At 44.0% G+C, this 22,938-nt stretch overlaps 2 protein-coding genes across 7 annotated transcripts in view; both read right to left on the bottom strand.

Moving 5' to 3' along the window:
• STARD9 (StAR related lipid transfer domain containing 9) overlaps window positions 1-21,722 on the bottom strand; it is a 101,143-nt gene extending 79,421 nt beyond the window's left edge. For all 6 annotated transcript variants that reach the window (XR_004966030.1, XR_004966031.1, XM_036298917.1 and 3 more), the window contains exons 1-3: window positions 21,605-21,722; window positions 18,814-18,883; window positions 17,083-17,199 (exon numbers count right to left, since the gene is read on the bottom strand). Coding sequence is in view for 4 of the 6 variants with exons in the window: in XM_036298917.1 (XP_036154810.1) it covers window positions 17,083-17,199; window positions 18,814-18,883; window positions 21,605-21,651 (234 nt within the window). In the remaining 2 variants the exon portion in view is untranslated. The remainder of the gene's footprint in view (window positions 1-17,082; window positions 17,200-18,813; window positions 18,884-21,604) is intronic.
• LOC118650509 (barrier-to-autointegration factor-like) lies at window positions 15,963-17,087 on the bottom strand. Its single transcript, XM_036298934.1, has one exon. It carries the CDS (start codon window positions 16,806-16,808, stop codon window positions 16,443-16,445), a length of 366 nt encoding a protein of 121 aa, XP_036154827.1. The 5' UTR covers window positions 16,809-17,087; the 3' UTR covers window positions 15,963-16,442.
• Window positions 21,723-22,938: the final 1,216 nt, after the last annotated feature.

The following is a 22,938-nucleotide window of genomic DNA, read 5'->3' as shown; positions in this document are numbered from 1 at the left end:
AAAAATACTAGAGGAATCCACAGGCAGCGAAATCGCAAACATATGCCAAAGGAATTTCTGCTCTGATAATGCTCCTAGGGCAATGGAAACTAAAGAGAAAATAAACAAATGGGACTACATCAAAATAAAAAGCTTTTGCACAGCAAAGGAAACCATCAACAAAACAACAAGAAGACCCAGTACATGGGAGAACATATTTGCCAATGATACCACCGATAAGGGTTTAATTTCCAACATTTACAGGGATCTCATGAAACTTAACAAAAGGAAGATAAACAATCCAATAAAAAAAATGGGCAACGGACCTAGATAGACATTTTTCGAAAGAGGACATACAGAAGGCCGAAAGACATGAAAACCTGCTCAAAGTCACTAATTATAAGAGAGATGCAAATCAAAACGACAATGCGTTATCATCTCACACCTGTCAGAATGGCTATCATCAACAAATCAACAAACAACAAGTGTTGGAGAGGATGTGAAGAAAAAGGAACCCTTCTGCACTGCTGGTGGGAATGCAGACTGGTGCAGCCATTGTGGAAGACAGTATGGAGCTACCTCAGAAGACTAAAAATGGAACTCCCATTTGACCCAGCGATCCCACTACTAGGAATATATCCCAAGAAACCAGAAACGCCAATTAGAAAGGATATATGCACCCCTATGTTCATAGCAGCACAATTCACCATAGCTAAGATTTGGAAACAGCCTAAGTGCCCATCAGCAGATGAGTGGATTAGAAAACTGTGGTACATATACACAATGGAATACTATGCTGCGGTAAAAAAAAAAGGAACTCTTGCCTTTTGCAACAGCATGGATGGAACTGGAGAGCATCATGCTAAGTGAAATAAGCCAGTCAGAGAAAGATAAATACCACATGATCTCACTCATTTGTGGATTATAGAGAACAACATAGACTGATGAAAAGGGACAGACCCAAAGACTGAGAAACAGCGATCAGGCTATCAATCCCCAGAAGGAAAATAGGGGAGGGCGGGGGTAAGGGGAAGAGATCTACCGAAGGACTTGTATACATGTATATAAGCCAAACCAATGGACATGGACAACAGGGGGATGGGAGCATGAGTTTGTGTGTGGGGGGGGGAGGTTGGGGGTCAATGGGGGGGATGAGGACACATTTGTAATACCTTAACTAATAATAAAAAATAAAAAAGAATTGATAACAATGTTTGCCTCATCATAGGGAAGGAGATGGGGATAGAAAGATTTAATTTTCACTGTATAATCCTTTTATACTGTTTCTTTCTGACATGTGCATATATTACCTATTTTTTAAATTAGGTATTTTTTAAGTTTAATATTTCTAGAAAAAATATTTTTATTAAAGAATTAAAAGCAGAAGATACTTTCATTGGCCACATGAAAAACTCCATAAACACACTGTCTTTCTTGGTATAGAAACAACAGAGGATGTAATACAGTAGTAATAATACCAACTGGTATTTATTTAACATTTCTTTTTCCAAAATTCTCTCAAGCTTAATACTTCATTTTATGCTAACAATACTCCTGTGATGTTGGTAAGTGGAAAATTATCACTCTCTTGAGATTAAAAAAAAAACTAAAGCTGTCTCTGGCCGGTGTTGCTCAATGGTTGGAGCATCCGCCCATGCACCAAAGGGTTGAATTCCCGGTCAAGGGCACATACCTGGGTTGCAGGTTCAATCCCCAGTTGGTTGGGGTGTGTGGTAGGCAACCAATCAATGTATCTCTTTCACCTCTCTCTCTCTCTTCCTCCCTCCCTTCCTCTTTCCCTTCCACTCTCTTTAAAAATAATCAATGTGGAGCCTGGCTGGTTTGGCTCAGTGGATGGCGCGTCAGCCTGCGGACTCAGGGGTCTCGGGTTCGATTCCAGTCAAGGGCATGTACCTTGGTTGCGGACGCACCCCCAGTGGGGAGTGTGCAGGAGGCGGCTGATCGATGTTTCTCTCTCATCCATGTTTCTAACTCTCTGTCCCTCTCCCTTCCTCTCTGTAAAAAATCAATTAAATATATTTTTTAAAAAATAATGTGGAAAAAATATCATTGGTGAGGATTTAAAAAAAAAGAAGAAGAAAGAAAACCAGCCTGGCCAGCATGGTTCAGTGGTTGAGTGTTGACCTATGAACCAGGAGGTCATGGTTCAATTCCCAGTAAGGGTACATGCCCGGATTACAGGCTCCATCCCCAGTGGGGGGCGTGCAGGAGGCAGCTAATCAATGATTCTCTCTCATCATTAAAGTTTCCTTCTCTCTCCCTCTCCCTTCTTCTCTGAAATCAATAAAAATATATTAAAAACAAACAAAAGAAAACCAAGGCTATCCTAGCCAGGTAGCTCCGTGGGTTAGAGCATCGTCTGATACACCAAGGTTGGGGGTTCAATCCCCAGTCAAGGCACATATAAGAAACAACCAAAAAAAAAAAGAAAGAAACAACCAATGAATGCAAAACTAAGTGAAACAACAAATCAGCGTCTCTCTTTCTCTCTCAAAATCAATAAATCATTTTTTAATAAAAAAGAAAACCAAGGCTATTTAAATCACATAAAGTTTGTTTCACTAGACCAAAGCCATCGAGGTTTGCCTAAATTGGCAGTTACATAAGTGGATATGTCAGAGTCTAATACAGTTTCTTTCTTCAGTCAGCCAGACAGACAAGTAAGAGGAATTTCAATCAGGGAATAATGCACATTTTACAGACAAAGGAAAAGTATGGTTAACTGGTCCTTGGAAAATGCAGTCAATTCCATCCATCAAGGCGGAATATATCATGTACTCTAGAATCTTATTACTAAGTGTGGTCCTCAGCCCAGCAGCATCTTAAGCTCTACCCCAGAAATCTTGGATCTGAATCTTCCTCACATACATATGTATCTCTAGGTGATCTTTTTTATTTATTTATTTATTTATTTTAATTAAATCTTTATTGTTCAGATTATTACATTTGTTCCTCTTTTTTCCCCCCATAACTCCCCTCCTCCCAGTTCCCGCCCCACCCTCCGCCCTCACTCCCCACCCACTGTCCTCATCCATAGGTGCACGATTTTTGTCCAGTCTCTTCCCGCATCTCCCACACCCCTTTCCCCCCCACAAGAATAGTCAGTCCATTCCCTTTCTATGTCCCTGATTCTATTATGATCACCAGATTATTTGTTCACTTGATTCTTAGATTCACTTGTTGATAGATGCATGTTTGTTGTTCATAATTTGTATCTTTACCTTTTTCTTCTTCTTCCTCTTCTTAAAGGATACCTTTCAGCATTTCATATAATACTGGTTTGGTGGTGGTGAACTCCTTTAGCTTTTCCTTATCTGTGAAACTCTTTATCTGACCTTCAGTTCTGAATGATAGCTTTGCTGGATAAAGTAATCTTGGTTGTAGGTTCTTGGTATTCATCACTTTGAATATTTCTTGCCATTCCCTTCTGGCCTGCAAAGTTTCTGTTGAGAAAGCAGCTGACAGTCGTATGGGTATTCCCTTGTAGGTAACTGAGTTTCTTTCTCTTGCTGCTTTTAGGATTTTCTCTTTGTCTTTTGCTCTTGGCATTTTAATTATGATGTGTCTTGGTGTGGTCCTCTTTGGATTCCTTTTGTTTGGGGTTCTCTGCGCTTCCTGGACCTGTAAGTCTATTTCTTTCACCAGGTGGGGGAAGTTTTCTGTCATTATTTCTTCAAATAGGTTTTCAATATCTTGGTCTCTCTCATCTTCTGGCACCCCTATAATTCTGATGTTGGTACGCTTGAAGCTGTCCCAGAGGCTCCTTACACTATCTTCGTATTTTCGGATTCTTTTTTCATTTTGCTTTTCCAGTTGGGTGTTTTTTGCTTCTTCGCATTTCAAATCTTTGCCTTGATTCTTGCGCTCCTCTGGTCTGCTGTTGGGAGTCTGTATAGTATTCGTTACTGCAGTCAGTGTATGCTTAATTTCTAGTTGGTTCTTTATCATAACATCGAGGATCTCATTAGATTTCTTGTAGATCTCATTAAGTTTATCGGCAGCTTCTAGACAGTTCTTGAGAGACCTTAAAAGTGTGGTTCTGAACTCTATCTTCCATTGACAATTTTGTCCTGTTTCTTTGTTTCCGCATTATTTTTTATGCTTTCTTGGTGCACCCCCTAGTGGTCTTTGTGCGCAGTCTTGTTGTAGTTAAGCCTTGATTGTTGTAGTTAATACTGGGGGGATTTAACCTCCAGGCCAACTGGCTGTGAGAGTCAGCTGTGTCTGCAGTGGGAAAACTTCTGTCCCCTGGGGAGGTGCTAATCTAGCGTTTGCCTGAGGCTATCCGGCAAATGGCTCTGTGCAGGGCTTGGGCGGGGCGGGTTGTGTGGGATCAAACAGGGCGGGCAGAGTGAGCAGTTATGGCTGCTCTCAGTTCCGTCCCTAGGGGCTCTGCCTCGCAGAGTCCCAGCAACCGCTGCAAACCTCGGAGAGAAAGCTGCCTTCGAGTTCCAACCGAAGCCAGACAGTCCCGCTTCTCCCGTTTGAGTCTGGGTCCCTAGAGACTCGCCCGGATCTGGAGCTCAGAGTCTGAACCTCCCTCCCGATTGAAAACAACCACCGCGCCCTCCGCCGCCAGCCCGCTCCGCGCGCACTCTGAACCTGAGTATTTCACTTCAGCACTGCGCCTCCTCTGAGTCTGGGTATGATATTCTTTTTCCTCCTAGTTGTAGAATTTCCACTCAGCCAGCCTTCCTGTGGTTCTGGATGATGTCCGTTCCGTCTTTTAGGTGTACCCTTGAATTGGTTGTTCGAGGCAGCAATCTCCGGCGTTAACCTATGCCACCATCTTGGTTCCGGTGATCTTTTTTAAATGCAGATTTTGATTCAGTACATTTGGGTGGGGTCTGAAAGTACACATTTCTGACAAGCTCTAGGCCAGGGGTGGGGAACGTCCAGCCTGAGGGCCGTGTAAGGCCCGCAAAATCATTTGGTATGGCCCTGCCAAGGCATTAGGGGTGAGTTAATTAAATGTTTGACCAAATATAGCAGGCTAATTTTTAAATTGATAATTTGTATGGCCCTCGAAAGATTTATAAATATCCAAATGGCCCTTAGCAGAGAAAAGGTTCCCCACCCCTGCTCTAGGCAATATTAAGTTCCATACTTTGAGAAGCAAGGCAGAACTACAGCAGGCTCTCTACTTCTATGTTCCCAAAGAGGAGGAGGTACATCCTCTTCCATTCACAGTAAGGGGGCATCTGGACATGCAAGGTCCTAGTAAAGCTCAATGAGCATGCACATACATAAGGAAAAACTAGTAATGTGCTCCTAGAGGCTATTTTTCTACAAGAAAGTAGCTTAAATGTTAAAATAAGAACACTTCTACCATCTGGAACAAGAAAAGATCTCTATCATGCCCCATAGGCAGGCTCCTGAGAGAGCAGCAAAGATGAGATACCATGGCCTCACACCTAGGATATGGAAACAAAGGAAGGCAGTGGTGTCCAAGCAACAGTGTGGGGGACAGAAAGGTGACATGGGCACTACAGCCTATTAGAACCTCTAGAGGAGACGTTAGATTTGCTTAAAATCTGATCTACAGAAACAGAGATATAGCAATTGAGGTAAAGTAATTGAGCAAAACATATGCATACGCACATACACGTACTCACAGTTTGTTTACCAAGAACCCAGCATGCTCCTGGCATACATTAGGTAAATGCTTGTTGAATGAGTGAATGCTGTTTCTGTAATCCAGGATACTCTGCCTCCTGCAGTCATGTTAAAATTTTTCATGGCTTCCCAAATTATCTAAAGTGAAAGTACCCATTTTCCTGCTGGCTTGTCTTGCCTCAGGTTGAGGCAAGCTGCTGTGGCTACCAGGGCTGAGGCAAGCCACAGAGCTTGTGCCTGCCGGCGGCCAGAGGGAAGCCCGGGTCACAGGTGCCAGAGGAAAGCCAGTGCCAGCAGCCAGGGGAAGGAAGGCCTACTCTTGCACGAATTTCATGCATCAGGCCTCTAGTTTTTGTATATTTTAGAAAGAGGAGGCAGCAGGAGCAAAAGCAGGAAGTACATGGCATTTGGGGGAAGAACAATAACCAAAATAACCATGAGAAAGGATTACTCCTGTCAAATACTAAAAAGTAGGGAAACACTATGGCATATACTTTTATGTACATTTGAAAACTTCTGAAACAGTGTGGTTCTGGCACAAGAATACAAATAGGTCAATGGAACAAAACAGAGTTTTAAAAGAGACTCCAAGTATACGCTGGAATTTAATACAGGATAAAAGGGCTTTTTACATCAGTGGAGAAAGGATGGGTTTTAATAAATGGGAAGGGGACAACTGGCTAACTATTGGGAGGCGGGGAACAATGAAGCTGCAGCCCTACCTCATTTCAAATGGACCAAATATTAAAATATTAACAAGATAAATCTACTATCATACCAGAAAAAGACACACATGGTGAATACCTTTATAATCTCAGAAATGGGGTTTTTTTTTACAACTTAACACACCAGGAAGCCATATAGGAAGGCTGATAAATTCAACTACATTTAAACACACACATGGCGGGGGTGGGAGGGTTACTATAAAAATAATAACAACATGCCGAAACCGGTTTGGCTCAGTGGATAGAGCGTCGGCCTGCGAACTGAAAGGTCCCAGGTTCGATTCCGGTCAAGGGCATGTGCCTGGGTTGCGGGCACATCCCCGGTGGGGGATGTGCAGGAGGCGGCTGGTCGATGTTTCTCTCTCATCAATGTTTCTGACTCTATCTCTCTCCCTTCCTCTCTGTAAAAAATCAATAAAATATATTTTAAAAAAAATAATAACAACAATACTTTAAAAAATAAAGAATTTAAATTAAAAATAAAATAATAATGAAAACAAAAGTAAAAACAGGGAAAATATTTGCGACATCTATGACATTTGGATCAATTTCCTTAATATGCTAACTTCTCTTAAAAATAAAAAAAAATGAATACAGTAGAAAAAAGGGGGGGGAATATATGAACACACACTTCACAGGGAAGAAAAGATACAAATGGCCAAGAAACACAAAATGATGCTCAACCTCAATTACAATAAAATAAAAGGCAACAATAAGACACTATTTCTACATATCAGTTAGGCAAAAGTTACAAAGTATGGTAACACTTAATGTTGGCAAGGGTTGTCATAAAGTATTGATACATTAGTGTTAAGGGTGTAAATTGCTACAATATTTTTGGAAGTCAGTTGGACAAAAATCTGTTGAAATTTAAACTATACATACTCTTTGAACATGCAACTGTACTTGTAGCAAATTATCTTACAGTTATACTTGGCAAAAAATGTAAAGATGCTCACTCCAGTATTATGTATAACTAGAGGCCAGGTGCATGAAAATTCATGCACTGGAGGGGGGCGTCCCTCAGCCCGGCCTGCCCCTCTCACAGTCCGGGAGCCCTCAGGGGTGGAGGCGACCCAGCGATCAGGGGAAGGCGACGCCCCAATCATACCTCTGCTGCTGCGACTGCCGGCAGTGCAAGCCTTGGCCGGCCCTGATTACCTGAGCCTTGGATGGCCCTGGGTAGCTGGGCAGCCGACAGCAGAGGCTTGCTTGCGCCTCAGGACAGCCCTGGGGGACTGGGAGGCTGAGGGGACTAGGGGACTCTGGAGGCAGGTGCACAGCAAGGCCGAGCCCACCCGGGGGCAGGCCCGGCCTTGCCATGCATCTGCCACCCTGGTGGGGCTGAGGGGACTGGGTGCCGCCATCTTTGAGGGTGTGGCAGTCAATTAGCATATTCCCCCCTATTGGCTGAGGGCACCACCATCTTTATGATGTGAGGGTCAATTAGCATATTCCATCTTTATTAGATAGAATAGCATAAATCTGGAAATATCCTAATTGTCCATCACAGAAAACTAAACTATAACACCCTCATACAATGGAATTCTATGTAGCATTAAAACAGTGAGGCCTCCCAGACGGCATGGCGCAGTGGTTGAGCTTAAACCAGAAACCAAGAGATCACTGTTTCAATTCCCAGTCAGGGTATATGCCCAGGTTGTGGGCTCAATCCCAAGTAGGAGGTGTGCAGGAGGCAGCCAATTGATGATGTTTCTCTATCATCAATGTTTCTATCTCTCTATCCCTCTCCCTTCCTCACTCTCTAAAAATCAATAAAAACTTATTTTAAAAAACAACAACAGGGAGGTAGAACAACAGGTATTGCAAATAAATTAGGGCCAAGATTGGTTGAGTAGAATAAAGTGAGTTGGAAAAATAGTATGCATGGTTTAAGTCCCTTTCTTTAAGAAAAGATATAATTTATGCTTACTTATGTTTAGAGGATGTCTGGAAGAATAGCAAAAAAACTATAGACAGTGGTTACCTCTAGAGAATAAGACTGGTAGGGAGACAGAAGAGAAAGGTTTTTTTCACTTTTTTACATTATACCCTTCTGGATTATTTGAATATCATAGAGTTAGCTTGTATTGCCTCCACAGCAAAATATTTTAATAAATTAATTTGCTAACACTTTTTATGTAGTCATTTATTTTCTGCTGAGCATAGAACTAGAGAGAAACCAGTCCCATTTTCCCCCCCACAGCATCTGAACCCTTTTCAGAGCACTGCATTTATTTTATGTGTGTGTTTACAAAAACATACTTCACATTTACTTTTATTATAGAAATATCAGTTTAATCTTTTACTGTAAGATTATGAACGTTTTAAGAGGATCTTTGTAATTATTTATACAAACAGTACAATTATTGATAAAGGTCTCTGGATTTAACTTCATGGTCTCGAATGTTGCTGTGGAGGATTCTAAAAAAACAAACAAAAAAATCCAACAAAAATATACATCCTACTGAAAAGCAATTTTTTTAAAGCCGCAAGTCCCAACCCCACCAAAATAAAATCATTTACTCCTCCATTTAGAAACAATTTTTAAAGCCCACACACTCCCATTTTATTAACAGAACAGAGATAAGACATGAATTTCAGTCTCCTCCCCTTCACATTACAGCCCCAGGGCTCTGTAGGCCAACTCTGCCCCTCTGCTTCCAACAGGAAGCCTCACTGTATGACCTTTTCTGTGAGGAATCTTGGAAGAGGGTGAGGGTAGGACAGAATCTGCATATATTACAATAATTTTCAAGACAATCTGCATTTCAAACAAACAAAACAGTCCAACTCTTATTTCTCCCTCACATTTGTGCTATAAATTAAGTCAAGATTTAGGAACGTCGTTGGGCTCTCAAATCCCAATGGACAAGGAGAAAAATAATTATAGCCAAACGCAGAACACTGCATTTAGAAGGGGCCTTTTCTTTCTTTCTTTTTTTTAATATATTTTATTGGGTTTTTTTTTACAGAGAGGGATAGAGAGCTAGAAACATCGATGAGAGAGAAACAGCGATCAGCTGCCTCCTGCATACCCACCACTGGGGACGTGCCCGCAACCAATGTACATGCCCTTGACCAGAATCGAACCCGGGACCCCTGAGTCCGCAGACGGACGCTCTATCCACTGAGCCAAACCAGTTAGGGATAGAAGGGGCCTTTTCTTAGTCAGATGGGCTGGCTCCCCCAAACACAGAACCATTGAAATGGTGCTGAGGGGCTACTTGGACACAGGCTTACTGTGCAAGTATGTGGGAGAGAATTTAGCACCTAGCAAGGGAGACCAGGTGGCTTCCTCTGCCTGTGCACTACTGTCGTGCACACACGTCTTTGGTTCAAAGGGCTATTCTTCATCTTATATCTTCTTATTTAGATTATTTGCAAGTCAATTTTTCCAAAGACTGTCAAAGCAATCATCACCATCATCATCCTTCTCCTCTTTAAGCAATTGACAACCCTTTTAAACTCCAGGACAAATTCAAGTGTAAAGAGAATGGGAGCACAGGAGTACTTCTCAGCATTGCAGATGCAAGCAAGAGAACTTGTAGTAATGTCAAGGACAACTGACTCAGGACTCGATCTGTATTTATGCTTAGGCTGCCCAGGTTTACAACTGACTACCAAGCTTACGGCATGCCTCCCCTCCAGATAACCTCTCTCTCCAGATCTCAAGGGCTCCAGCTGCTACCAGAAATTCTCGTTACCCTTGGCTCACAGAGGGAAAAAAAATCCAAACAAGCTTTTTTGCATTTTAAAATATTTTTCTAGCTTCTGCTATTCATTTTTGTATAGGCATCTAGCATCAGCAGCAAACAATAAGAGTCAAGGATCTCTATTTTTCAGATTTTTCTGAGTCTTTGAAGATTCATAATCAAGTTTCTAGAGAGGGGAAAAAATGAGTTAGAGATGAAGCCAAGAAAATGACCTTATTCCTTTAAAATCCAGCCCATGGACATGCTTACAGAGCTGAGCAGCTGTGCCGCTGGCCGAGGGAACATACTGAAATGGCAATCTCCCTTCCCCCACTCATGCCTGCAGAGCCCATTCAATTATTGCACAAAAAAAGGCTTTTTCTTATAAAATTCTCTCCCTTCTACTTCTGTCTCCATCTTGGTTGGGAAGAAATAGCACTAGTGATGGAATGTACACAGCTCTGCAAATATTCATGAGAAAATGCTTTGACGCCCACACACTCCTCAGTTCCCTTGCACATACATGTATTAGAGAAAAGGGATGCACAAAGGAACTAAGTCTATAGTTTTCTAACTTACGCAAACTACAAGGCCAAAACAGGCAGCAAGATCCAAAAGGCAGAGTCCCAACTTATCTCTCATCCACTGAACCATAGTTGAATAATTAATTCAATAACCATTAATTTAAGATGTGTAGCACTGAAAATACAGAAATGGAGCTGTGTGTCATGCAGCATTTGAGAGCTTGGACTTTGGAGTCTCACAGTAAAAAGCTTGAATGATTGTTCCATCACTTGGTTGTGTGACCTTAAAGCCAGCTACTCAACCTATTTGAGCCTATCCCTAAAATGAAGACAACAATATCTACTGTAAATAATGATAGGATACTAACAGCATCTTCCCGCTGTGCACTCTCAAATCCCTTCTCACCTTTGTTTCTTCCTCATGTTTCCCCTTCTCTTGAGCCTCTTAAGTCCCTCCTCAGTTTCAGTAATTATTCTGCCTTCTTGACTCTTTCCCTAAAGCCTGCATTCACACTCCGAGTTCAGGAGATACCAAAGAAGTGAGGCATAAAAAAAAAGTGAGGGCCATACTCCTTCTCTCCACCTCATCGTACTCACCTTCTGAGGCATGAAGTGATAGATCATTTGTCTTTATCTTATAATCGGTTCAGATTCCCAGACAGAAATGCTGCTTCTAAGTGCAGCCTGGTCACACTATAATAATAGGCACTCAAGCCTCCCCCATCCTACTAGATTAGTGGTTCTCAACCTTCCTAATGCTGCGGCCCTTTAGTACAGTTCCTCATGTTGTGGTGACCCCCAATTTCATTGTTACAAATTGAACATAATTAAAGCATAGTGATTAATCACAAAAAAATGTAATTATATATGTGTTTTCTGATGGTCTTAGGCGACCCCTGTGAAAGGGTCGTTCGACCCCCAAAGGGGTCGCGACCCACAGGTTGAGAACCGCTGTACTAGATGGCAATAGTGCAGCTGCCTCATCTTGACTGAGTACAGAGCCAGGAGTAGGTCCAATCTTAAAGAAAAAGTCTTTCCTTGGGATTCAGCTAAGAGCACATTTCCTGCCATGCAGGAACCTCTGTGTTGTAGTTCATGTTCCCTGTCACTAGAATAAGCATTAGGCATTTCCCTACAACATTACACACAATTCTGGATTGGTCAAAAAGAGAAAAAAAATCTATAACTTATTTTTGTCTCTCTAGGCCTTTGTCTTTAAGTGTCTTGAGTAGTCTCTAGCATTTCTAATATCAGCATTCTGGAATTCTAAAGTCAAACTATTTAGCTACCACATAACAGAGTTTAAAGATTCTGCATAGTTACTTTTCATGTCCTAAATACATATCCTGTGACGTTTAATTGGAAATCCCCTATTTTATCCTAATGGCAACGAAGACTGGCTTATTCTAATACACCATAAACTGCTAAAATCACCATGTTCCATACTAGCAGAGTCTCATTACCACCTCCCTATCCTATTCCATGCAGATTATGAGGTGTGCCACACTGGTAGTGGCTTTCCTCTTGGTTCCTACAGGGAGCCCTTTAATCATTTGGGGCGGGGGTCCTCTGAAGCCTCTCCAAGTTCCTGACATACTCAAGTTGAAGTCTGGAACTGGAGAAAATATTCACCAAAGAATCTGTAGCACACACACGTGCGCGCGCACGTCCTCTATTTCTCCCTGTCTTTGTCTCTCCTCTTTGATGGTAGACAATGGGATATACTCTGTTTGATGTTCAGTGTGTGTGTGGAGACTAAACAACTACTAAAACAACAAGTACAATCACATTGACGCTGTAAGTTCAGTTTTGTATTCAGTGGTTGTGGGGAGGAAATCTCTGGCTCACTCACGTGACTTTTTATCTGGAAAAGTTACAAGTGCTTTAGGTATTGTGTTTTAGCTAAATAACAGACCATTTTAAAGTAAAGATTCCCAGGAGAATAGGAGCAATTGCTTTCCAACAAGGGCTGGGTAGCTTTTTGTTTCTGGACGTGCTTTCTGTTGACTCAGTCTGCACTTGCTTTGACAGCCAATTACAGTCCTTGGTGGGTAAAGCTGAGTTAATGCTCCTCATGGAAAGTTTTACAAACACACAATCACCCAAACACAATACGCTCAGCAGAGGACTCCGGTTCCAACAGATGTTCTGGATCAGAAGGAAGGGAGGGAAGTTAATTTTCCAAATAGAGCATGCTGATCCCAGAAGGGATCATAATCGGATTCAAAGAAGAGATTTTTCAAATCCAGTTCAGCTCTTAGAAGCATGGGCCTTGCTTCTCTCATATTGAGATCATGGTAATCACACAACAGGGATCCAAGACACAGCACTCATGACCTCCCTTATTCAACTCCTGGTTGCCAAGCCCTGGGCTAGGTACTTTACATAAGTATTTCATTTCCTTCTCACAATAATTGAAGTAGAAGAAACTAGGACTCAGAGGGGTTAAGTGATTTGTCCAAAGAAAGTCAGCTAAGTGGCTGTGCCTGAATACAAATCCAGGTTTAACTTCAGAGAAGTACATTAACTTAAATATCGATTCAAGCCAGATAAAAATGTAGGACAATTCTGGAGAAGCCTTGGCTGTGGGGCGTGGCTACAGTGTTTTGGCCAAGTTCAAGCCTCGGACTAATGAAAGGACAGGGTCCTCTCATTGCCACGTGCAAGTCTTTGCTGTTAAAATCAGTGCTTCCAAAGCCATGAGTTTCTTTCTGGGCAAGAAGATTATTTAAATAATTCTGAATCAAGGTCAGAATAAGATATGATACACACAACAGCAGAGATGAATCTCGACTACATGAAAGAAACCAAACTAAAATAAAAATTAAAAAAAGAAGAAGAAGCCAGACTCAAAAGATTACACACAGTTTTATTACATTTGTAGACATCCTGGAACAAAAGGCTACACTCTGTTTTATTAGATTTATAGATATCCTATAGATAAAACTATAGGGACAAAAAACAAATCAGTGGTTACCAGTGGGTGGGGGTAAGAAGCAGCCTGACTACAAAGCAACATGAAGGAATTTGGGGGTGATGCCCTGTTTTATATATGATGGTAAACTACACAACTGTGTTTGTCAAAACTCATAGAATTGTACACTAAAAGGGTGAATTTTACTGTATCTAAATTATACTTCAATAAGACTGACCCCTTTCTCTAGAACCCGCTAAATATGATCGCCAATCCTGCAGAGAAGATAGCTGCACGTTGGGATGACACCTAAATTCTTTCCCATCCCAAGTCCTATGATTTTAGCATAATCTGCCTCTCCTACTCCCTGGTGACCTCAGAGCCATAGTGATTAGGGTGAACTCTAGACTCCAATCTCCGCGTCAGAGTCCCTCTGACCAAATCATATGGGTGTGAGTCCTGCCACCATTCTGGGACCTTTGGCCCTACTCCATCTCATGACAAAGTTTCCTTTCCTTCTCCCTCCTATCCTGGCTCCCCTTGGGACCAATGAGGCCTTAGACAATTAATAAACAAGCAGAATCAACCTCAGGACACTCGGTTTTATCTCTCTACACAGGCTTCCTGTCCAAAATCCCATTTGATCTTTCCATCAAACTTCAAATCATATGAGGCAACAAAGGAAAAATCGTATTTCTGAATCCTCCTCATCTATGGACGTCTAGGCTTCCACTAGGTTATTTTTATACATTTAAACTACATAAATGTAAAATGTGAGCCTCACACAAAATCATACCCCAGCTTATTGAGATATATATATGTAGTTTTTTTATTTACAAATATACACACACCTCCCAAATTATTGATGTATCAAATGTTACACAAAACAGTTCATTTTTCTTAGGTACAGAACAGCCCGCTCTAAGTGTGCTATGGCCAGGGAGGACTGAAATAGCTATCAGTATGTTCACACTTTCTACTAATAGGAAGAGCACTACCTTCTATGCCACAAATACAGTCACAACTGTGAACTGCTGTAGACAGTCCATCCTCTTATCTGAGAGTTGGTTTCTTTCCTGGCTCTTCTTGGAGAATCTTAGTAAAACAATTAAAAATAGCAGTAACCAGACACCTCAGCAATACTTGGGTGCTGGGATACAAATCAAGGGCCATTAGACAAGCCTGCACCTGCCAGTCCCCTCATCTCCAAAGGACAGAGAAGGCTCGGCAGGGGCCATGTAATGCCCACACTGCCTTTTCCTGCTGAGGAGTTACAGCAAATCCAGTTTGACTGCAAAGGTAGGGTGTTCATATTATAATAGAAAGAACCCACAGAGACAACAAACCCCACAATGGTCTCAGGTCTAGTTTCCATATGTTCCCCTCAAAAGGTTTAGAACTATCCAATCATCTTCAGAAATGTACATCAACGGAAGATCAGTGCTGTCCTCTAAGTCACTCAAGCTTGATAGCACTGTTCCTTTGGCATAATTAGAAAGTTGCACAAAAGACTAAAATACTGCCCTAGCCGGTTTGTCTCAGTGGATAGACTCAGCATCAACCGGCAGACTGAAGGGTCCCAGATCCGATTCCAGTCAAGGGCACGTGTCTCATTTGTAGACCGGATTCCCAGCCCTGGTCAGGGCTCCTGTGGGAAGCAACCCATCTATGTTTCTCTCTCTCTGTTTCTCTCCCCACTCCCTTCCACGCTCTCTAAATAACAATGGAAAAAATATCCTCGGGTGAGGATTAACAAACAAAAAAGACTAAAATACTTAGAAAATACTTTGGCTTTTTATCCAAATGTATATAGACAGATAGGCAATTGCTGTCCAGGGTTCTCCCCAAAATATTTCCCTTTCCAACGGTATTTTCTAATGACATACTCCTGTAGTGCTTTAAGATGTACACGTATGATGATACTGATCCATGAAGGCCAAATAAATGATATTTCTAATTTTAGGGATGGATTTTCATAGAATCCCTGGAGGTTGCTGGGGTGAGGGCCATTGTCTGTGGTCATAGAATTGAATGAGGCAAGGCTTGCTGGCCATCGTGGGGACTGAAGTCATGACCTTCGACAGGACAAATCAGAACAATGCTGTTGTTTCACGGAAACAGAGGGAAGTCCTGTAGATCCACCTGGTAAGACCTGCTGCCTCGGGAACTTGTGAGAGAGCTGGGCAGCACTACCAGACACAGGAAGCATGACCAACAGCCTTAGCTGATCCTCTCAATCCTCATCGGATCAACAAAATTCACCTCTTATATACTAGTTACAGGGGTGGGCAAACTTTTTGACTCGAGGGCCACAATGGGTTCTTAAACTGGACCGGAGGGCCGGAACAAAAGCATGGATGGAGTGTTTGTGTGAACTAATATAAAGTCAAAGTAAACATCATTACATAAAGGGTACGGTCTTTTTTTTTTTTTAGTTTTATTCATTTTAAACGGGCCGGATCCAGCCCGCGGGCCGTAGTTTGCCCACGGCTGGACTAGCCTCTAGGATTCCTGGGCCCTTCCATTGCATGCAACACAAGGCCAAGTTTTTTGTGTGTGTTTTTGTTTTTGGGGGGTTTTTTGGAAGGCCACTGACTTTATTGATTTCAAAAACTTTATATGGACAGTGACTGTTTTGCCAAAAGGGAAGCCAAATGTCATTAAACAGACCAGGTGTGAGGGTAGGGACCAGAAATCCACTCAGAAAAGCTGATTACCGACCTGAAACTGGCAGGGGAAAGAGAAGGGAGATACATGCAAGAGTGAGAATTCCAAAAAGGTTGAAATGGTGAGGGGAGAGAACTCCCCCAGAGACCCGGAGGACATCGGTGGTGAGCAGACAGCAATCGTTTCCTTGGTAGAGGACAAGGGAATAGTCCCCACTGAGCTGCAAACTCTGAAGACTCAAGGCTGGCATTAGGGATGGGGGGCTCCCCAGAAAGCATCACAAGAAGGTGTCACACCACTCTCAAAGGCACCCAAAGCAGTCCCGGGACTGCTTGGCATTGGCGCCACATGTGTCCTTTAGCCATTCCCGGAAGAGGTCTTCGTCTTTCTTTAGCACCAGAAACTGGCCAAGGACCACATAAGTCTTGTCAAAGCCCCTTCCCTCCAGCTTCTTGCCCAGGACTTCACCGATCCCGGCCAGGCTCCCCACTGGCTTTTCCCCCATGGGCTCTGCCACGAAGTCTCGGTGCTTTTGGGAGGTTGTCATCTTGATCAGGATTAATCTCCTTTGTTTTCCAGGCTGGGCCCTGCTCCGCGGCTGGCGCTCATTGGCAGTTCCAGCTCCCGTCACAAGGCCAAGTTTGAGATGAGCCCATTCACTTACCATAGGAGCAGACCACTACCTAAACTAACTTGTACCCACTGAATCATGCTGAGCCCGAAGCCTAAATAAACACTAGCCAAGTCCCATGCCCTGAGCAAGCAGTCCTTTCCTCTTTCTGCAACTGATGTCTCTGACTACCACTTTTTAGATTAAACACCATTAGTTTCTAACCAAATTACTATAAGTAAGAAATATGAAGGGTCCAGATTCCATGTTAATTTCCCAATAATTATACAGTTATGAAAAACTGATTAGAGTGAAGGAAAAATGACATTACCACATCCTGAGATGCATATTGGGGGTCCTCTGGGTTGACTGACCAGTAGCAGTAATCAAAGCCGAATGCCACAACCTTCTCCCGGGTGTCGCCAAAGCCATCTGATCGGCTGTCCACCTAAAATCAAACATAGGATCCAGTGTCTTCTCTATTATAATATCAGAGTCTGCCTAGTAGGACTAGTTTCCTCTCTGCTGTAGCGAGAGAGACCTGAACTGGTCATGAGAATCTTTATGATATCTATCTAAAAAAGAAAACAAGTAACCTCTGTCCTCGTCTTGTTAGGTTCAATAAAGCCGCAGAGAATTAATTAAATATCTGTCTATCATACTATCATGTATATGCCAACAAATGAGATATAGGACACCTTGGGAGAGAAACCTTTACATCTCCAGGCATCTTCTTATCACTATCATTTTTCCCTCTAAGTATTTCTATAGCAGACACAGAAATACATGAATACTTTAGTTCCTGGGCCTGACAGGCTCTATTAACCTAAGGCTTTCACAGTGAATTAGAAAGCATATTGGGCAGACGAGCTAGGACCAATCCAACTGCCCAAGGTAAATGAAGACAGAGCCAGAGCTTGGAACTGTACCGACAACCTCAAGGTACTGTGCTGGGGAGAATGGCATTATTCACAGAAATGCCTGTATTTTCTATTTAAAATTTAGACTCTGGGCAGGGAGAGACAACCCCTAGCAGTAGGATCCACAGATCACAGGAGAATGAGGCTGTCAGAATGACTAAGAGATTCTTAGGTAACTGAACTCAGGGAAGCAACCAGCCAGCAAGGTGTGCAAGAGGCAGATTCGAGTTTGATCTTGGCCAGGAATTATTAAGAACCAAAAATATGATCTCTCAGAACAAGGCAGCTGAAGTGATTAGGCAACAGAGATATAAGTAAGAGACAGCAAAGAATAAAAGGCCTTTTGTCCCCAGGGAGCTCCTGTTGACAGTTTGACGGTTCCTGTTCTCTTTTAGCAGAGGGCTACTGACAAAAGGAAGCAGATCACATCACAGGAGTAGCATGTGAGTGCGCATGGCTGGGAGGCCTGGAGTCCAGATAACCCTCACTCTGTTACCCTCCACTCTCCAAGGCACAGAAAGAATCTCTTCTACTAGCCTGGTAAGAGGGGAATGGGTGGAGGAAATTAGCCTTAGAGGTGGTGAGGGGTAAAGGAGGAAGTACCCAGAGTTTGTCCAATTGTGACTCAAATATTGGTCAAATCTGTGAAAGAGAATTTGTAACAAGACTCAGACTAGAGACTGACTGACTCTCTTCTGAGGTCGGAAGGTTCTTACTTGGTCCTCACTGTGGCCAAAATGAATCCTGCATTAGCAGATGCACACACCTCTAGACCAAATGATATGAAATGAGAGGCTTGGGACAAAGTCTAACTAGTTCTCAGGTGAGTTAAGAATACACATGGACTGTCCCCAGCATGATTTAAGCTGGCCATGCCTGCCTCCACATACATTCCTTGTGTTTACTTTCAAAGAGGCTACTGACCGGTTTCCAAAACAGCTGCACCCCGTTTGATAGAACTTGGGCTGCAGCAGCAACATCCCCTGCACTCTTTCCTACTTTTTTATATTTGCTTGGAGGTTGGTCAAAGCTCTCCCACTCTCCCTCTTTACACATATGCACATACACACTTTCACCTCAGAAGCCCTGTAATGATATGAGCCCCTCGGTGCAGAGAAAAAGGAAAGCAATTTCAGGCTTACCTTTAAATTCCTGATTTTTGCCACTTTGCCATCAATTTCCACAATAATTCTTCCTCCTTCTTTGGTCTCCCTAGAAACGAGACCCAAACCCATAAAAAAACATTCCTTTTTTTTTCTAAATCAAGAAAAGAGAAGCTGAGCCCAGTGCTATTGGGACAAAATGTATCCCTACTCCTGTGTCGGTAACTGCGGTGTCTGTCTCCGTAAGTGGCTGAAAGCATCAGATCTCCTAAATCTGTGTTCCGGAATCTTCAGCTGGCTATAATCACTCACACCTGGGTGTCACCTGCAGTCCTGACAATCGACTGCCTGCTGCTCAAGGCTCCTCACATGAGCTCAGTAAATAAGCTTTGTGCCCTTCTTTCCACCTCACTTCTGTTTACTGAGATGTTATTCTCTACTCTGACTGCAAGTAACAATTCTATTTCAACAGCATTTTCTTAATCTAATCCATGCTATCATAAATCCTTAGTTCCCAAGGAACAGAGAAGTTACTGTGAGGAGTAGTCAATGTTGTTATCCCGAGAACCCTTAAAAGCACAGTTTTGCAAAGAAGAGGATCTGCCAGAGGGCCCTGGCCAGGTAGCTCAGCTGGTTGGATTGTTCAAAAGGTTGTGAGTTTGATTCCCCGTCAGAGCACATATCTAGGTTTCGGTTTCTATCCCTGGTCAGGGAATGTATGGGAGGAAAAAAAAAAAAAAAAAAGTGAGGATTAAAAGAAAAGGATCTGCCAGAGGCTACCCTCAGAGAGCAGCTGCACCAATAAACACTGCACCCCCCCCCCCCCGCACGCCCCCTAGGCATGCCCTGGCTGGTTTGGCTCAATGGTGAGAGTGTTGGCCCAGGGACTGAAGGGTCATGGGTTCAATTCCTGTCAAGGGCACGTAGCTCATTTGCAAGCTCAATCCCCGCCCTGGTTGGGGCATGTGTGGGAGGCAACCAATCACTGTGTCTCTCTCACACCAATGTTTCTCTCTGTCTCTCCCCGTCCCTTCCACTTGGAGAAAAAAAATATCCTTGGGTGACAATTAACAAAAAAACAAACAAAAAAAGCTAACAAACCAACCTTGAGCCACCACACCTGGTAAAGCAGAAGCCAGGTGTAATCAATTTACCAATCTAAACACAGCAGCTCAGGCACATGACGCTTTCCTTCTTTTCTTCATTGTGCCCCTTTTTCCTTTTTCCTACTTTCTTCTGTTTTTCTTGTTTCTCCTCCCATCTCACTCCTCTTCTCATTATTCTGTCCACTACATGACTTTTCTTTTTTAATTTAATTGTATTGTTTAAAGTATTACAGATAGTTGTACATATGTCTCCTCCCCCCCCCCCTTCCCCCCATTGACATTCCCCTGGCCTCCCCTACCCCCTGACTGCATGACTTTTCAAAGCCAATCACCTCCATATCAGGACAAACACAATCCCTGCTAGCACCGAATTTTATTACGGCAGACAATACCTTCTTGAGCCTTCTGCCCAATTTTCAAGCCATCTTATGTCCTGGAAATTTTTTAACGTCCCAGATAATTCCAATATGTGCCACTGGTCCCAAATCACACTCTCCACCGCTTTATGTCCTATTACTCACCTCCCTCCACATACCCTCTCCCCAAACAACCAAACTTACCTGTTTCCTAACAGAGCAAGTCCTTCCCTCAGTATTTTACTACCTGGAGTGCTTTTTACACCTTCCCCACCTATCAGCAAACTCTAACACAGAGGTTCTCAACCTGTGGGTCGCGACCCCTTTGGGGGTCCAATGACCCTTTCACAGGGGTCGCCTAAGACCATCAGAAAACACATATATAATTACATATTGTTTTTGTTATTAATCACTATGCTTTAATTATGTTCAATTTGTAACAATGAAATTGGGGGTCACCACAACATGAGGAACTGTATTAAAGGGTCGCGGCATTAGGAAGGTTGAGAACCACCGCTCTAATAGGTCTTTATAAACCAGCTCATGCATATATGCATAACCCACGGACACAGACGTGGGGCGGTGAGGGCCTGGGGCAGGAGTGAGCTGGAGGGGTCGATGGGGGAAAAGGCGGGACATAGGTAATACTTTCAACAATAAAGATTTTTTTAAAAAAAAAAAAAGTTCAAACACCAACCCTTCTGTGAAGCTTTCCCTGCCTTTCCAAACCCATGTATGGCAAGTTAGTGAAAAAGGAAGAAATCATGTGGCTGGACACCGGACGCCTCAAGAGCTGCGAGGTGCAGAATGAGATGCAGCCATGAGGACGTGGGCACTTGCCAACGCTGAGCTGCGAGAAGGGGCTGGAACCACCGCCCCCATTTCACAGTTCTGCCGTCCAGCTGGGCCTGTGCCCCTCTCATGCCGCACACTCGGCCTTTCTCCACACCTTCGCGGAGAAACCCACCACTGCGCCTCCGTACTCGCAGGGACTCCAGAGCCACCAAGAAGAGCGAGGACACTGACCAGCCCTCTCCCCGGCCCTTCTCCACGCATCCGGGAGGCGCGCCCAACTCGTGCCGCAAGACTTGAGCTGCGGCCCCTCGCAACTGCTGGCAGGACTGCAGGGACCCCGAACCAGGGCGGCCCAGCCCTGTCCATCCAGGAGCCGCTATCCGCGGGGGCACCACGCGAAAGCTCCAGCCGAGGTCTCAACTCGCCAGGCCTGGAAGGTTTCCGGACCCCGGCCGCTGGGCCACTGGGTGCCGGATGGCTCCCGACGGAATCACTCCGGGACGCGGGAGGGACGGGGGCCTCGCCCTCCGAACTCACTTGACGCCTCCGGCGCCCCCTCCCGCCCGGACTCACCTCTGGCTGAGGGGCCGCACCCTCACGGCCACCCGCACATTCGCCATCCCTCGGCCTCCGCCCAAGCCTGGCAAGCCGGCCCAGCCGCAGCATCACCAGCCCCAGCCTCAGCCCCAGCCCCAGCCCCAAACTCAGCCGCCCCGGCCCGGCCCCTCCACCCCCCGCGCTCCCCTGGGGGCCCCGCCCCTGCGCTCGCCCAGGCCGGCCGGGGCGGTGCCTGTGAGCTCCCGCCAATCCTGAGCCCCGTAGGCGATGACGTCGCCCCGCTTAGCCCCGCCCACGAGCCTCCGGAGACAGCCTCGCCCAAACGCCCCTCTCATCGCGGTCGGGGCGGAGCCAGTGTAGCCTCGGCCAATCCTGAGCCCCGGGCGGTGGAGCGCGGTGCGGGACCCCGTGCGGCCAGGACTCTCCTGCTGGGAACTAGCTGTTGTTGTTCTCCGACTGCTTGACAGTGCTGGTGGCAGTCAAGTAAACCCGTTAAACTTTGGTGAACGCCTTCCAGTTTATAAAGTGACTTGCTAAATACTTTTATTCGCCGCATTGGCCCGAGCTGTCAAGTCTTTGGTTAAATTTTAGGGGCAGAAATGAACTGGGGAACACGATTGTTTTTGCAGTTCCCAGCAGAGAGCGGTGTCTTTCTTTGAGGAGTCCTATGGAGTGAAGGAGTTTAGAGTGCCCACTGGCGAGCTCGCGATTGTGCTGGAAACCTCATGGCCACCCTGGCAGTGTCTGTGGTCCCGGAGGGAATGCTTTCGGACAGAATTGGTTCATTAATTCATCCAGGAAATAACCATTGAGTCCCAACAAAAGAGTTAAATGCTCTTCTAAGGCGTTGGCGATACAGTCGTCTCCTTCCTGGAAATTGAAATCTACAGGGAAGAGAAAAGAGACAATAAGTAAAAAAATGTATACTATGTCAAATGGTGCTAAGTGACATTTTTTAAAAAGTGGGATAAGAAGATGGTTTCTCTGTGTATGTAGGGGAAAGATGCTATTTTATATAGGATCTTCAAGAAAGACCTCACAGAGAAGGTGGCACTTGACTAGATTTCAAGAAAGGGAGGGAGGTATGCAGGTATTCATTTATTTAGCAACTAGAGGCCTGGTGCACGAATTTGTGCACATTGAAAGGAAATTAATTATAATATTTTAATATTGCTATTCACCCTTTCTCTATAATAGAAGTGTCACCCAAATACATGATCAACAATGACAGATTGAAGCACACATGAAATTGGTGCCAGTGAGAGCTTTATATGTATCACCCATGTGTGAGTCAACTTAGCCTTTTATAGATATACAGACAGTCCTCGGGTTACGTTGTTTCATGGTTA

The sequence above is a fragment of the Myotis myotis genome, unplaced genomic scaffold, assembly GCF_014108235.1.
Source record: "Myotis myotis isolate mMyoMyo1 unplaced genomic scaffold, mMyoMyo1.p scaffold_m19_p_1, whole genome shotgun sequence".
Classification (NCBI taxonomy): Eukaryota; Metazoa; Chordata; class Mammalia; order Chiroptera; family Vespertilionidae; genus Myotis; species Myotis myotis.
Note: the sequence above shows the minus strand (reverse complement) of the source record. Positions and strands in the feature narration are given on the sequence as shown.

Coding starts and splice junctions, on each gene's coding strand:
- LOC118650509 (XM_036298934.1), bottom strand. CDS start 16,808: ATGGTAAGTGAATGGGCTCATCTCAAACTTGGCCTTGTGACGGGAGCT.